The sequence below is a fragment of the Malurus melanocephalus genome, unplaced genomic scaffold (assembly GCF_030028575.1).
Source record: "Malurus melanocephalus ecotype Western Australia unplaced genomic scaffold, MMel_1.1 scaffold_704, whole genome shotgun sequence".
In the NCBI taxonomy this organism is placed as follows: Eukaryota; Metazoa; Chordata; class Aves; order Passeriformes; family Maluridae; genus Malurus; species Malurus melanocephalus.
The window spans coordinates 245,473-261,153 of NW_026623936.1; the positions used below are offsets into that span (position 1 = coordinate 245,473).

The window sequence follows — 15,681 nt, forward strand, 5'->3', positions numbered from 1 at the left end:
CCCCAGTCCTGCSCTGCATGGGGTGTCCATCCCAGGTAGGGGGGTCCTGCTGCACCAGTGGGATGAGGATGGGAAAAAAGGGGCTCCCCTTTGCTCAGAGGACACAGCTTTGGAGGATGAGACAGTTTGGAATGGGCTCCCCCAGTTTCCAGGGGGAAGTGACAGCCTGCACAGCACCCAGAAATGTAGTGGCACTTTGTCACGTGGGGTTCATTTGAGGTGCAGAGATGTGTAACCACTCGTGTGCTCGGGTGGAGAGCTTTTTTGGGGTTTGGAGCACAAAACAAGAGTGTGCAGAAGGGGAGAAAGTGAAGATAGCAGACAGAGGCCAAGCACAGCCCTGCCTTGTCCCCAGGGCAGCCACCAGCCTGGCCCYGCTGGGCCACCCAGGGCTAGATCCATCCATTTAGAGGGACAAGCACCCCTCTCCTCACCGACCCCCCTGCCTTCCCTCAACCCAGGCTCACCCCAAAACCCCTTATAGGGTCTGGGGTAACATCTGGGCTGCCCCCAGCAGAGCTACAGCCCTACAGCCTGGCTAGCAGACCCGGATTAGAGCTTTGCATCACCCCTCCTGCACTCTCCGGGGGATTAGAGCCCATTAATCACCCTGAAGCATTAACCCCCACTGGGACCAGCCGGTGCCTCCCCAACTCCCCCAACYTGGCCCCACCAGGTGCTGAGGGGCACTCAAACCTTGCCCAGTGTCCCYCAGCTACCTGCCTCTTCCCCCAGCCCCTGTGCACAGCAGACCCYGAGAGCCCCTCAGGCTCTGGAAGGATTTAGCTTTAAACCAGACTGGTGAAGTCAGAAAGGTTTATTCCAGTAAACAGAATTTCTCTTGAGCTCAACAGTACAACAACACCTGATTGCAGCACATGGAAACAAAACATCCACAGGAAGAATTTCCACAAAATACAGTTAAAAAAAATAAATGGTGTGATTGGAAAAACACTTATTTCAGAAAAAAAAAAAAAGTCTATGAGAAGCCTTTAAATTACACAGTGTTGGATTCAAACCCTGATCRGCTCTGTCTCCGGGAGTGTGTAGGAGCAAAGGAGACTATTATTGCTTGCTGTGCTGGCTCCAGACACCCTCTCCTCTCCCAAAATTTCCCCAGGGCAGGGTGCTGGGCATTCCCCAATGCTGGGCACCCATACCCCTCCTTGCACCTGAAGAGGCAAAGGGACAGGGTCATCGTGGACGGAGCTTGCCAGGCCAGGGTCAAGCACCCTGGCTGTGGTCAGTGGCTGGGCAGGTGGGGTGTGGTGGAAGTCACTAAAAGCCTCAGGTTTTGCAGTTAAAGGGTAATTTGGGGGGGTGGTTCAAATGGAGATGGGGTTTGGGGTGGGGAAAAAACTAGGGAACAGCRGGGACCAGGAATGTTGGGCACTAGGTCACCCCAAATCCTGGATCCCTCCCCTACCCCTGCTTGTGCCTGCCAGGGTGTGCAGGGCTTCAAGGCAGGGCTGGAGGAGCACCCTGGGGGTGAGCTTTTGGGAGGGGGCACCCCCAGCACCCCCAGTTCTCTCTAGCCCAACCTCCTCACCCAGGACCCCTCTGCAGGGATGCTCACTGGCCACCAAACCCCAGCACTCGGCTCARGGTGGTGGGAGCAGCCCCACATCCCCTTCAGGAGTCTGTGGCAGGGGAGAGAGGAGTGCAGGAGAGGTGGGTACGAGGCTGGGTGGGGCTAGAAGACCCTCACCCCGCCCCGGGGCCTTCACAGGTTGCTGAACAGTTCGTTTTTCTTGCTCCAGTCCATCTGGGGTGCCCTCTTGCTGGTGCGCTTCTGATGCGCCCGCTCCTTAGCCACGGCCAGTGGGATGTCCAGGTCCAGGAGGGAGCCGGATGCTGAATGGCGCTTGTCACCCTCCTGTGCGTGGGGCTGGGGGTGAGAGGCAGTGTCAGCCCCACCATAACCCCACAGAACAGCCCCATGGTGAGGGCTCACCCAGACCCTGCGTCCCAGCCTCTGCCTCCCCCCGGTGTTCCCAGCCCTACCTCGCTGTGGGTGTCGCTGGAGTTGGACACGGCCAGCGGCGCGGGGCTGGATGGGCTCTCAGACACCGAGTTGGACCGTGGCTCTGCACCGTTTTCCTGGGGGGAGCAGGAGGCAGTGTGAGCTCCAGCCCTGGGGCTTCAGAACAACCCCCAGAGCTGCAAGTCCCACCCAGGGGGCCATGAAATCCATCCTCCCCGYAGTAATCCCCTGCAAGCTCCAGGCACATAAATACCTCCAGCGCTGCCCATCCAGGGCGGGGAAGGATTAAACCCCAGCCTGACTGCTCTGGCTTTAACGGGATCAGGAGGAGGAGGGAAGCTGCAGGGCTGGCTGCCACTTCCCTGCAGCAGCACCCTAGCCCTGGAGCATCAGGAGGCAAAAAAGGAGGAAAAGAGGCAATGCAGCCACCACCATGGCACTCAACACCCCCCTCCTGCAGGGCACCAGTTCCCAGTCCCTGTCCCAGYGGCAGCAGCTCTTGTGTGGCAGTCTGGGGGCACTCTGGTGTCTGGTGGCATCACCCACCCACGGGCAGAGGGGAACACCTGAACAGGAGGGTCCCTGCCTGGAGATGGGCACAGATGGAATTTGAATCAAGACGAGGCTCTTACCTTCCCTATGTCACCATTGGCAACGGGTTCTGGCAAGGGACCTGTGGGATAAGGACAAGGGCACTGGGTGAGGATGTGTTTGCTTTGTCCCCTTGCCAGTGGGGGCCAAGCCAAGGCTGTACATGGCCAATGCTCACACAGCACTGCCCAGGATCTGGCCAGGTCCTCAATTTTTTAACCACYCGTTGCAGCCATCCCCGTGGCACCGGGGGATGTTCCGCCAGACACAGCCCCATGACGGCAGCCCAGTGAGACCCCCTCCCCATCCTCATGGGGACCACTGTGACAGCAGGGAGGGGGCCACATGGGGGAACAAAGTTCCTCCCTGTTCACTCCCCAAGCCATAAACCCTGCCAAAGTGCAACCCAGAGCCATAAACCTGCCCTTGTCAGCCCCACCAGCCCAGCACGGGGCCCTTGGCCAGGCAGGGGGACACCAAAGCCAGGTGACTYTGCTTGGCCCCAGGGTGATGAAATCTCCACCTCCCAGAGCTCAGCACCCTTAGATTGGGTGACAAGGTGACACAGAGCCAGCAGAGGTGGCACAAACCCCTCCCAGCAGCACAACCMCCAGCCCACCTGTCAGGTGCTGCTCCGAGGGCACCACCTTGCACTTCTTGAAGAACTCATCCGTGAGGACGTCCACCACCAGCAGCCTGGTCTCGTCACCGCTYGCCTTGATGGCTGCCACCACGTCACTGTGCTGCTTGCCCTCCATGCACACACCGTTCACCTGCAGGCACCACATCACCACTGGAGCCAGGGGACACCCATCCCTCGGGAGCACCATGGAGGGGTTGGGTACCAGCCTTGGTGCCAGTCACAATCCCACCACRGCCACCCCACAGCCCCCACAGGCATTCACAGCCTCGCAGGGATTAGCAGTGAAGCCAGGAAAACCTCATTAAAAGCAGATTTTCCTCTGAGTGATTAGCATGGGATCGAACAAGCAAAGCTGGCAGGGAACTCCCAGCAGGACATGGATCTGGGGCTGGCACAGGAGATGGCCAAGACACAAAGCTCTTATGCCATGCCATGGTTGGAAACCCCAAAAGCTTCACCCCAGAAGAGGCAGCAGCCCCACACCCTGGTGACAGCAGGGTTGGGATTCAGTAGATCCTTGCCCTCATGGATCATCATCCCTGGCACAAACCTGAGCCCATCCCCACCCCGGTCACACCTGGCAGGACTCGCGACCATCGCACACCTTGTCCCCAGCCTGCCCCGCCCCAGGAGCATCCCAGGGACAGGGGACAGTGCTACCGCTAATTAACCCCCAGCCAGCTAATTAGTGCTCAGCCCCAGTCGTGCAGAGTGCTGCACCTCTGGGTGGGGACYGGCAGGCTGGTGCAGGTCGGGCGGCTGTGCTGTGAGTCACCGCCGGCTCCAGGGACACCGTGTGCCTTGGGGGCCAAGGGCAGCTGTCACCCCCAGGGACGAGAGGGAGAGCCAAGCTTCTCAGGGACACCCCCAAACCTCCCCCCAGCCCAGCATACCTCGATGATGCGGTCCTGGGGTGCCAGCCCTGCTGCCTCAGCCGGCGAGCCGGGGTCGACGGCGCGCACRTACTGCCCCGGGCGGCTCTTGTCACTGTGCAGGTTGAAGCCGTAGCCATCGGGACCCTTCTTCATGCGGCACAGCCGAGGTCTCAGCTCCTCCTGCAATGGGGACAATCTGTAGGTGAACCGTCCCTGGATCCCCCAAAACGCAGGGACAGCACCAGGAAGCTGCTGGAGTGGCAGGGACACCATCCTCGGGCGGCCACSTGCAGCTACTGACACCCTGAGATGGGATGCAGGGTGCCAAACACCTTATGATCCTGGGCTCTAATTAATTAATTAGGTGCAGGGCACACTGATTGCAGCAAAACATTGAAGAAACATGTTATTATGTGTGTATTCCCAGACCACGCTCTTCCTTTTGGGATCAGGATTGCAACTGCCACGAAGGTGGAGGAGGAAGGGCAGCACCCCCACTCCACCCCATCCCACTCAGGAGGCTTTGGCCACCGGAGAGGTCTCAGCCATTGGCACAGGTCCCCTCCATCACCCCCTTGCCAGCTGTAGCCCCTCTCCATGGCAACCCAGGCATGGGACCAGGGAGATCCCCCACCCCAGAGCACCCCAGAGCCACTGCCAGCAGTGAAGGGGCACACAGGGCTCGGGCAGGCAGCTGGAATCCAGACAGAGCAGCCCTAAGGCTGAGCCACCTCCGTGCCCCGGTGTGACCTTTCACGATTAAAAAACAGAAACCAGCTCCACCGGGGTGGCGTGACCGCGACGTTCACCTCTCCAGGAGGCAACACCCAGCTCATCTGCACCAGGGTTCACCTCAGCCTGTGGATCCACCGGCACCTGGAGCTGGGGAACCCCGCTGGGGCAGCCACGGCCACGCACTTGGCCCACCCGGTACCGTTTTAGCTCCCCACACCAGGAGGAAGAAGCAGGAGCATCTCCAGGAGCCYGGCACACAGGAACTGCCTTTGCTTACCCAGCAGGGAGTGGGATGCCCAGGAAGCATCAGAGAAATGAAGTGACACAAACCAGCCACCTGCATGTGGCACTGTCAGAACTGCTCTGTCCCCAGTACCATTTATATATAAAATGATTTGCTTCCACCTTACCACCAGACCCTGGGCTTTGGTCAGGCTCTCCCAGCAGCCAAGCCTCACTCAAACTGCTGGAATATTCCTCACCAAGGGGGTTAGTATTTATTCTTTCACCCAAAATAATCTCTTCTCTGTTGGTACCCACAACATCACTGAGGACATTCACTGCAGGAATTTGCCCTCCCACACCTGCCCTRTGCTGTTCTTTATGCCCTTCACAGCACTCTTGCTTCTTGCCATGAAATCCCCTTTGCCCACTGCCAGGAAAACCTGGGTCCTGGGGTGCTGACACCCCATATCTGCCAGCACTGAAGAGCCACAGGGCCCGCACGGGCCGGGGTGACGCATTCACAATTGCTAAGCCGAACGCTGAGATAAAGCCCCGATAAAGCCCCATCCTCTTGCACAACGCCTTCCTTCACGGTCAAGGCCGGCTGTCACCCCAGCACCACTCGACAACGCCCCGGGAAGGGAGGTGCAGGCAGCACCCAGCACATCTGCCGGGAGCGAAGGTGATCCTGGGATGCCTCAGCCTGGGCACGCAGGACCCGCTCTCCACGTGTCGCAGCTCCACATGCCCAGTSTAACAGCCCAGCTGTGGATTGCCATGCTGGGTGGAGGATTGTGACCCCCTCGACTTCGCCCCTTCAGTCCCCGCCGTGCCCGGGTGGCAGCAGGTTCACAGGGTGTGACAGCATCCTCCACCCAGGCAGCAATCCCAAGCAATGATGGGGATAAACAATACACAAAATAAGGACAAAAGGCAGGAGCTGCTGCAGCCTGGCGGAAGGCAGCACCTCCCCGGGTCTCTGCCCTGGCCCGACCCCGAGCAGGGGGTTCAGGCTCCGGAGCACCCACGCTCCYGGTGCCCTTGGCAGCACTGAGGGGTTCCTCCACGCCGATAGCTCGGGACAAAGCCGGAGGGAGCACCCAGCAAGCGGTGCTGGCAGCGCTCCCGGGCGAGGAGGAGGAGGGAGGGCTTCGCTCCCACCCCTACCAACAAAGCCCTGGCAGCCTGGGCTCCCTGAGATGCTGGTGCCATGAATTTTTGGGAGGGGGGATGGGAAGCCCTGCRGGGTGGACAGATGTCTCAGGASACGGGGAGAGGTCAGAGCAGTGAGGGAGGCAGTGATCCTGCAAAGGCAGCTGGCCAAGGCAGCAGCACTCGGTRCGAGGGCAGCCCGGCCGAGCTRTGACCCRGCCCCMCAKCATCCCCCMACCAGYGGCTGGCAGCTCCTCCTGCCCAGCRTGCCAGGCTGCCTGTGCCCTCCCCAAATCTCCAGTGCCAGCAGAAACCCTGTGGGCAGGCACCATTCTGCCTCCCAGAGAGGAAAACAAACGCATCCGATCCTCCTGCAGCTGTATCCTGCCTGTCCATGGGGCAAGCACCCCATGGCAGGGCATCCTTGCAGCCCCAAAATCCCGTTTGGGCTGAGCAACATGAGGCAAGAAGGTTTGGGGCAAACACCCGTGAAGCAGAGAAGACCCGTGGCTGTGGAGCTGGAAGCTAGGCAGCAGGACAGCGGAAATGCCCCTAATTTCTCTAAGCTGCTGCATCCTCTCCTGCAAGGCCAGCAGCTCTCCCGCCACGCTGGGACACGGATTAGCCAGCASAGCCTCGTTATAAGCAATTACAACCTCTCTTGGGGAGGGCAGCGGGGGAAGCTGGAAGCTGGAATCAGCCCCCAGCACAGGCAAACCTCTCCTCCACACCCAGGGCAGGCAGAGGGGCATTTGTCTGCAGAGATGCCYGCTTGGGATGAGGAGCTCTGCAGCATGGCACCGCTATTCCTACCCTGGAACGGGATTTGGGGCACACCCGGATGCTTCTCCCTCTGCAGCACTTTCAGCCACCCAGCGGGACCAGCAATCCCAGATTGTGAGGACCCCAACTGCACRGTGTGTCAGGACTTGCTCTCCATTTCCCAGCCCCCCAACAGCAATTTCRGGACAGCTTTTGAAGCCTCAAGTTCCAGGAAGTTCCCTGCAGCCCTACAAGCAGCATCAAGCCCGGTTACTCAAAGAGAAACAGCAGCTCTGAGGACGCCTGGGCCAGCAAATTCACACGGGTCCCAAAATCTGGCGCACACATTCGGGCTTCATACAAAGGGGATGCAAAGCAGCCTCCTTGCAGCATCCCTGTCACGTCCTGTTTGACTGGAGCTGCTTTTCATGCAGCTGCCTTGAGAGGAAATTTAATTCATTTCCTAATTARACACCAGCTACCCTCAGTGCAACGCTCCCGACCGGGGGAACTGCTCCTTGTTATGTGTGAAACCTAGCCCTGCAAGGCTCACCGAGGTTTTACAAGGAAGGATGAATCTTGGTGGCGGGGAGGGCTCTAATTTAAGATTAAATTTGCAAGAGGGAAGCCTGGGGCTGGTAGCAAATGCCTTGCCCTGGTAGCAGGGTGCTGCCCTGGGAGCACTGTGTCGTTTGCATGAAACTTTCTAAAGACACTCCCGAGCAGCTGAAGCCTCCGGAAATGAAGGTGGGGGAGACAAACTGTCACAGCTCCTGRGGAGGGGGACACCCCCACGGCACAGGGCCCCAGGAAATGGGACTGGCCTCAGGGGTGTGAAACTGTCACCGTGCTGGCTCAGGGGTGCGTGGAGCAGCTCCCCAGGGAACCTCAAAACCTCCACCGCAAAATCAGGGAAGATTTGGACACCCAGGGTTCATAGGAATGAAAAGGAATCCYATGACGAGTCCCCTRCAACTACCACAGGGATTTACGGGGKTGTCCAAGCCCCCCAAGGCWCAGGGGGTCCCAATCATGCAGGACCCAGCAGGTTTTGGAGAGACAATGGATCCTGCTGGAAGTGGGAGACGTTAAACATTGCTCACCACAGGCAGCTCTCCCAGCTTSTGAGCGTCTCCAGGCTTGTTAAACAAATAAAGGCAAGTCCAGCCCAATAAAGCAAACAGAACTCTGACACGTGCAAATCTCCCGCTTCCCTTGTGACCCCAGAGAATCCCACCAACCCACAGAGCCGGGATGGGGCTGCTGGGGGAGGGGGCAGCCRGCACCGGCTGCTTGCCAGCGGCCCGAGAACAGGCCACCAGTGTGTTCCTGCCTCACTGCAGAGAAATCCCTCCCTGCCTGCGCCGGCTTGGCTCGGCATCCCGCCCGGCATCTTCCCACCCCGCTTGGTGGGCGCCTGGCAGGGGCGATGTCTCCAAACCCACTTGCCTTTCCAGCGGGCCCTGCCCTCAACCGCAAGATTTCCGGCTGCYACCTGTTGAGAAACCGTCCGGGGCCTGGTGGCAATGTCACCCGTGTCACCTGCTTCCTGGKGAGGAGAGAAACCGCCAGTAGTAACTGTACACGAGCTGCGCATGAGCCTGCTCCCCAAGATTCTGGGGAATCTCCAGCCAAGTTTTTCCCTCCAAAGCCTGTAGGGCACCTCCAGCTAGGGCTGTTCCCCAAAAACTTGTGGGGTATTTTCAGCTTTCCAAGCTCCTTCCATCACACCTGCAAACACAATGAGTGGAGAACTGTCCCACAGCACGTCAGGGCTCCATCCTCCCTGGAGACAGCACATCCTCAGCCCSCCAAACCTGGCAGGGGACTCACCCRAGCTACATTAACAACATCCCTTTTATTTTTYCCAGCCCATGGAGAGGTCTGGGAGTGGAAGGCAGAGCACAGACGGTCTCGCTAGCCCTGAGGGAGCACTGGCACCGTGACATACGGGAGAGCAAGCACGTTCTCCCCGCGTGGGGCAGCACCGGAGACCGGCACGGGGCCAGACCCGAGGGACACGGGACAACACAGGGCACAGAGAGCAAGAGAGACAGCACAGGGATAGAGCCTGGCTGTTCCCACCCAAATAAGCCCATCAAGGAGGTGCTGGAGTGATGCTTTAGCCAGACAGGGATGCAAGCTGTGCCTGCACTGGATCAGCCCAACCAGAGACAACAAGCACAAGGCTAAAGTCCAACAGGAGAAACGGCTCAAAACCACCTGATCCTCAGCAAAACCCTACGTGATAACAGCTCAGTGAGGCACCAAGGTCTGCCTGGGGGCTCAGCATCTGCACTGGGAAGGCTCCACTGCACCAACCTCTCTGGGAACAAGTCATAAGATTTCCCCAGAAGGTTCCTCACACTGGGGACACCAAGAGGCTGCTGCCCAGGAAGCCGTCCACATGGGCTGTTGTAACAACAAACACGTCTTTGCTGGGTAAATAAAAAGCAGTGTTATCTCCCGGAGCCCAGAGCGTTTCTTAGGAACCGCTTGGGGCAGGAAAGGTCAGTTATTTCTCAATTCCTCACCTTTCTACATCACTTTGTTTGTGCAACTGCTCGCTCCCACGCGTGCTTAATGCCGACATTCCTGAGTTAAGAAGTATCTGTGGGGACTGACTGCCAGGATCAAGACCCCAGCCCGGGAAGGGCTCTACTATCTCCACTCCACAGAAGAGACTGGACATACTCAGAGCACGAACGACTGCCACCAATATGTGCAGTCTCAGCCCCAAGAAACCTACTCTGCCACTGATTTTTGTTGTACTTTGGGGTGGGTTAGTGCCACCCTCGGCCCAGCCCTGGGCTCAGCGGCACGTCAAAGCTCGCCCTGTTGCTTTTCTCACCCCGTTTTACCGGCCCCGCAGCTCAAGGATGGGCCGAAGGGCTCCAGGGCTCAACGGGCTCAGTTATGGGTCCAACCAGCCCGGTGTGCCCGCCTGCCCCGCCCGGCACTGACAGGCTGGCAGACTGGAGCGTCAAGAAAAGAAAAAAATTATTTAAAATATAAAAGGCAAAGCAGCCGGGCGCGGCAGGACCCGGGGCTTCTCGGGARCCGCGTTTAAAGCAAAGCAAAAAGAGAAAGAAAGAATCGAAACCACACAAGATGCCCGGGGCAGACGCGGGCGCTCGCGACCCCTCTTCTTCCCCGTACAACACCTCTTGCCCTGAAAACTTCCGAGCCCCAGTCCCCCGGTCGCTCATTTACCCGCCGGTCTCCGCTGCTGGGCTCCCTCGCCGCGGGCTCCACCGGCGCTGGCGCCGGTACCGGCACCGGGACCGCCTGCCCGCCGACCACCGGCGGCTCGGCACCCGCCCCGCCCTGCTTCGGCAGCTGATCCTCGGCCGTCGAGTCTATAACGAGGAGGCTGACGGCGCCGGCGGCGGCGCGGATCCGCTCCACCACTTGCTGATGGCTCTCCCGCTCCACGTTCTCGCCGTCCACCTCCAGCAGCCGGTCCCCGGCGCGCAGCCCCGAGCGCTCAGCCGGCGAGCCCGCCTCCACCAGCCGGATGAACTGGCCCGGCTTGCCCTTCTCGCCGTGCAGGTGGAAGCCGTAGCCATCCGGGCCGCGCTCCAGGCGGCACAGCCGGGGGCTGGGGCCCGCGCCGCTGCTCATGGCGGGGAGAGCGGCGGGAGCAGCAGCGGACCAGTCCCGCCAGCCGCCCTCAGCGCACTGCGCGGCACCGAGCCCGCCGCAGCCTTATATAGGGGGCGGGGCGTGGGACCCGCGGCAGCCAATCAGAGAGCGGCATCGCACGGTGCCCGCCAAATTAGGAGAGCGCAGGGGCGTGGTWATGTAAATATAGAGGGTGTGGTTATGTAAATATATACCCAGTATATGCAAATGTTTCTCGCCCCGGTGGGGCGTCCCGGGTGGGCCCTGGTGCCGGTAGCGGGACCGGAGCGCTCCCCGGTGAGTCCGACCGCTCTCCCGTGGGGTCCGATCGCTCCCCGTGGGGTTCGATCGCTCCCCGGTGGGGTCTGACCGCTCCCCGGTGGGGTCCGATCGCTCCCCGGTGGGGCCCGGCCACTCTCTCAATGGAGTCCGACCGCTGCCCCGCGGGGTCTGACCGCTCCCTCGAGGGTCCGACCGCTCTCCCGTGGGGCCGGGCCGCTCCCCCGCGGTCGCCTCCGCTTCTCCCTGCCAGCCGCCCGAGCCCGCCGCGACAACCCCCGATCCTCGCTSAACTCCCCCCACCGGGGATCGGCTCTGCCACCCTCTCGGTGACAGCCCCGACAGTGGCCGGACACCGGCGGGACGCTCCTTGCTGTGCCCGCTCTGCGGTACATCTCGGAGGGCGTCTTGGGCAACGTCCATCCCAATCCCCTCTCCAGATCTCGAACGCTGCAGCCGGCCCCAGCGCTGCTCCGAGGCAGAGGGCTGGAGAGGTGCTCGAAGTTCGGCAGTAAAATAAACACCCAAACCGAAACTTCGTGGAAAGCGGGCTGGGAAGCGGGCAGGTAACTCGCTTTGCGGCGGAAATAAGAGAGCAGCACTGTTCCCACAGCGGTCTCTGAGCACCCCTCAGCACCCAGGAATTGGGAACCCGAGGATGGGAAGATGGACGGACCCGCGGGGGATTTGCTCTGCCCTGGCTCCACTTTATCTGGTCACGGACTGCGAAGCAGACGTGGCTGCAGGGGGTCTGAGCATGTGAGATCCTGGAGTTTCGACTCAGCCAGGGCAGAGCAAGGCAGCAGCAAGCGTGGGCTGCTCCGGCAATGCCGCAGGGCTGCTGGTGCCAGGCAGAGCTGTCTCCTGGCTCCAGGGTTTGTCCCAGCGAGGGTAGCACAGAGGTACTGCAGGTGTCTCCCACTGCAGGGCTTGGCTGATGTTCCTGGACAAAGGTCCCTAAGGCAGTTGAGATCACGTTTAACCGAGCTGCRGCCAGGCAAGCAAGGAAAGGACAGCGGCATGCCATGGGACATGTTCCTCGCAGGTAGCTCTGCCCTAAATCCCTTCTCAGGCACCCCAGTGGCCGAGGAGCCCCCTGTGTGCTCGGGGTGGCCGTGCTCCAGCTCSGCGGGACCCAGCTGGGAGCGCAGGGTGGGCTCATTTGTTTCCTCCACTCGGCTGAGCATTCGCCCGCGGCCGCTCGGCCCTGAGAAAAGCGGCGGGGAGGAATCCCACGGCGGCCGGCGGCAGATGCCTGCGGAGAGGAAAACCAGGGCAAGCGTGTTGTGGTGCGGCCCCAGGACGGGGGGATCTGTCACCCGTGTCACAGCCCTCCCCTTGGCCAGGGGGTTGTGAGCGGCACAGCCCCACGAGTGAGCGTGTTCGGAGAGAAGATGGGGAACACTTTTTGGGTGCCCTGCCCTAAGTCAGGAAACCAAACTCAGCTCCAGCAGGGCTGCTTTGAGCACGGGACCGCGATAAGGTAAAAAGGCAGCAGCGAAGGAAACAGCTGGAGCTGCTTTTGGGTCCAATAGTGCCTGAGGGATGGCAGGGCACAGGCAGGACCGTCGTGCCCCAGCTGCCTCCTCCTGCCCTTTGCATCTTGGAGTGACGTTAGAGTAGCTCGGGCAGGAGGGGGGAAAGAGAAAAGAGCCAACGTCTGTTTGTGTTGAAGCCATCCAGCATTTTTTTTGCAGACATCAGCCAAGCGGCAGCAGCAATGCCATTGGTGGGAAGACGGAGTTATTTGGGGAATGCTGGACTCCGCACCATGAGAACAGCAGGGGAGGAGGTCGGTTTTAATTTAACAGGCCGTGTTTACTCTTCCCCTCTCACCTTTGGTCCGTCGGAAATGTGCAAGGAAGGCCCCAGCAGGGGAGGAAGGGGTGGTGGGTGATCCCCCCTCCTCACGGCTGCTCCCAGGGCCCCCCAACCCCGCTGCTCTGCAGCGCCTGTCTGCAGCAGCCTCCCACGTTGCAGACCCAGGGCAGGGATTTCTCACGCAATAAACAATCAGACAGATGCAAAGCCTCAAAAATACCCAGCTTTAATCTGTAAACTTGCAAAGAGAGACCCGGGAGCAGAGCAGAGGTGAAGGAGGCACTGGGGCAGGTGAGAGATGAGCAGTCAGGCGCAGTGCCAGGGAAGATGCTGATGGGGACAGATGTGCTGGACAGTGCCTGACTCCTACGTGCAGCAGTGCCATGCCCTCCACAGCTGCTCTCTGYATCAGTGCTTCAGCTGCACAACCAAATATTCACCATCTGACCGCTCTGGGTAGTGCTCAGGGGAGTGGACAGCGTGCTGGAGGGAGCAACAGAGCTGGGCTGAGCACCAGGGATGTCCCTGAGCCTCACCAGTGCCCAGCGTGTGCTGGCTGAGGGGTCTCAGGCCTCTGCTCTCCAGAAAGCAGATTCCAGCTGCTATTTGCCAGCATCAGGGAGGAATAGCTGTATTACATGGGCAGTAATGAAAGAGAAACCCAGCCTGACCTGCGAGTCAGCAGCGCTGGAGCATCACCCCAGGAGATGCCACCRTGGACATCTCCTRTGTGAGGCTGGAGATGGTTTAGCCTGGACGGATTGAAGAGAAAAAGGCTTTTCTTGTTAAAAAATATAAATTCTCTGATTCCTGTGGCTACAACATGGGGAAAGCAAAATTTCTTCCTAAWTGCTGTGTGTACCAGAAATGCCCCAAGCATCTCCCAGATGCTYCCAGGGGAATTTCACTTCTCACACCAGCTGTGTGGGCAGGGAGCAGGTTTGGCTGGGCCCTTCCCCATCCCAGCCCTTCCCTTGAGCAGAGCCAGGACACAATGGGGACATCTCTGCTTTCTGAGTGGTGGCAGGAGGATAAAAGCCAATGGCAGTAACCGCAGCAATGAGGAGCCACAGCCGAGCGTGGGCACCAGGGCGTGGGGCAGCCCGGGGGCAGAGCTGGGGATCCTTGGAGAGAAGCCAGAGCCTGGCAGCACCAGGGACAGGGGGATGGATCAGACCCTTCCAGCTGGACAACAGCAGTGCTGAGAGCAGGGATGGCTGCAGGGGAGGACAGGACTGGGGGCTGCAGGGGGCTCTTCCATGGCCCAGCCCCTCCAGCCGCTCCGAGGGTTCCTCAGTGAGGTGTTTGGCTGTGTTCTGCACCTTGCTCGTGATGGGTGTGAGGGGTCACCATGGCTCGCTGGCCAGGCTGGCAGTCACCACACCACAGTGATTCCCACGGTGGCACACAGGTCATTGCTCCACAGACAGCAGGATCAGGATCCTGGCAGCAATACAGGGGCCCTCCTGGTGCACTCTGCCCCGCTGTGCTGTCCCGTCCACCTTGGCTTGCCAGAGCTCGGTTCCCTCCGGCGCTGAGGGCGGGATTGAGCCCTGCTCTGCCTCCTGCCTGGGCCCCCAGGCCGCCAGCTCCTCCGGGCCACCCTCAGGAGAAGGCACAGCAGCTGGATTTCTTCTTCTGTGACTCGATGTAGTCGTGGATCTGGAAGTGGGGCTCGTCCAGYGGCTGCATTGCGCGCTGCTTCAGCTCCCTGCAGTGGTGGGGCCGTGTTACCCCCACACACACACTCCAGTGCCGGTGTGGGAGGTGGTGGAGCTGCAGGGGACACCTCCCCTGACCCCAGTACTCACTTGGCAATGGCCAGGAAGGCCAGCTCCACGTTCATGCCCGTCTTGGCGCTCGTCTCCATGAAAGGCACCCCGTACTCCTGCAAGGGCAGCAAAACCCCATCAGTGGTGATCCCCAAAATGCCCTCCTCACCCTCTGAATCATCCCTGCTGCCTGGCCAAGGCTTGGGAGTCATCCACTCCCTGCCCTGCCCCAGATTTGGTGTGCAGGTGACTGCCATGCTGCCCCTGTGAGAGGCAGGCAGGTCTGGGCACCCATCAGAGGGGATGGCACAGCTCTGTGGGGACCCTGAGTGACGTGCAGATCTCGGGGGGGCTGAAGGTGGCTTAGACTGGCACAACTCACCCTGGCCAGTGATGCTCCATCCTCTGTCCTCACAGCCCTTTCACTGCTCACATCAGCCTGCCAAGGGAAGGGAAATGTCACATCAGGCCAGCTGTGGGGTGCTCAGGGGGCTGGCAGGAACGAGGGGCATCACAGATCCAGAAGCATCTGCTGCCCAGAAAATCCAGGATCTGTGGAGCATCTGGGACTGGTGGCATCGAGGATGTCAGGGGGCATCTGGGACCTGGGGACACTAAAGACCTGGGGTGTGCAGGACACAGGGAGGCTCTGATACCCTGATGGGTTTTGAGTGCCCAGCATTATCCAGGATCCAGGGTCCATCCAATCCCGGGGAAATCTTCAGTACCCAGGTGGGCACAGGGCACCCAGCAGCATCCAGGACTCCCTGAGAGAATCTGGGACCTGGTTGGGGCTCTAGAGCTTGGGGTTACCTGAGGTCCAGGGGTGCAGCCAGGCCTGGGGGACCATCCCATACCGGGAGTGTCCCATACCGAGAGCATCCCGTACCGGAGCCTCAGCCTCGTGCTGCCACCCGCTGGCTACCGGGAATACTGCCCTCCCTCGGCCCCAAAAACCTTTGGGGTCACCTCTGGGCTTGGCTGAGCCCAAAATGCAGCAGAGCCCGGCGGAGGGTGCAGGCAGAGCCCCATCCCTGCTCAGYCATGGGCAGAGCACAGCACARCAAGCCCSAGGGTGGAGGGGGACCCTGCACGCACCTTATTGCCCAGCAGCATGATGACCACGTCCTTCTGGGCRTATTCATGGATCTCTGTCAGCCAGGCCTGTGGGCAGCAGGGTTGTGTCAGGGTGAGGGGTACTCCTGTCCCTCCCAACCC

The 15,681-nt window shown here is 60.4% G+C and overlaps 2 protein-coding genes across 6 annotated transcripts in view; both read right to left on the reverse strand.

The window, feature by feature from the left end:
* Positions 1-802: 802 nt before the first annotated feature.
* NHERF1 (NHERF family PDZ scaffold protein 1) lies at positions 803-10,640 on the reverse strand. 2 transcript variants are annotated; one of them, XM_057384380.1, is made up of 6 exons: positions 10,181-10,640; positions 4,112-4,273; positions 3,195-3,348; positions 2,617-2,657; positions 2,005-2,100; positions 803-1,876 (listed from the first exon to the last, which is right to left on the reverse strand). In XM_057384380.1, the coding sequence occupies exons 1-6, from the start codon at positions 10,589-10,591 to the stop codon at positions 1,724-1,726; spliced, it is 1,017 nt and encodes a 338-aa protein (XP_057240363.1). In that variant the 5' UTR covers positions 10,592-10,640; the 3' UTR covers positions 803-1,723. The 2 variants fall into 2 exon arrangements, with proteins under 2 accessions (XP_057240363.1, XP_057240362.1); XM_057384379.1 differs by having other exon boundaries at positions 803-1,888.
* A 2,243-nt stretch (positions 10,641-12,883) lies between these two features.
* The window catches only part of RAB37 (RAB37, member RAS oncogene family), a 15,635-nt gene continuing 12,837 nt past the window's right edge, over positions 12,884-15,681 (reverse strand). The window contains exons 7-10 of one of the 4 annotated variants that reach the window (XM_057384382.1): positions 15,562-15,627; positions 14,846-14,902; positions 14,503-14,579; positions 12,884-14,402 (exon numbers count right to left, since the gene is read on the reverse strand). In XM_057384382.1, coding sequence (XP_057240365.1) covers positions 14,297-14,402; positions 14,503-14,579; positions 14,846-14,902; positions 15,562-15,627 — 306 coding nt within the window. In that variant the 3' untranslated portion in view covers positions 12,884-14,296. The remainder of the gene's footprint in view (positions 14,403-14,502; positions 14,580-14,845; positions 14,903-15,561; positions 15,628-15,681) is intronic. The other 3 variants (XM_057384384.1, XM_057384385.1, XM_057384383.1) reach the window with 3 other exon arrangements.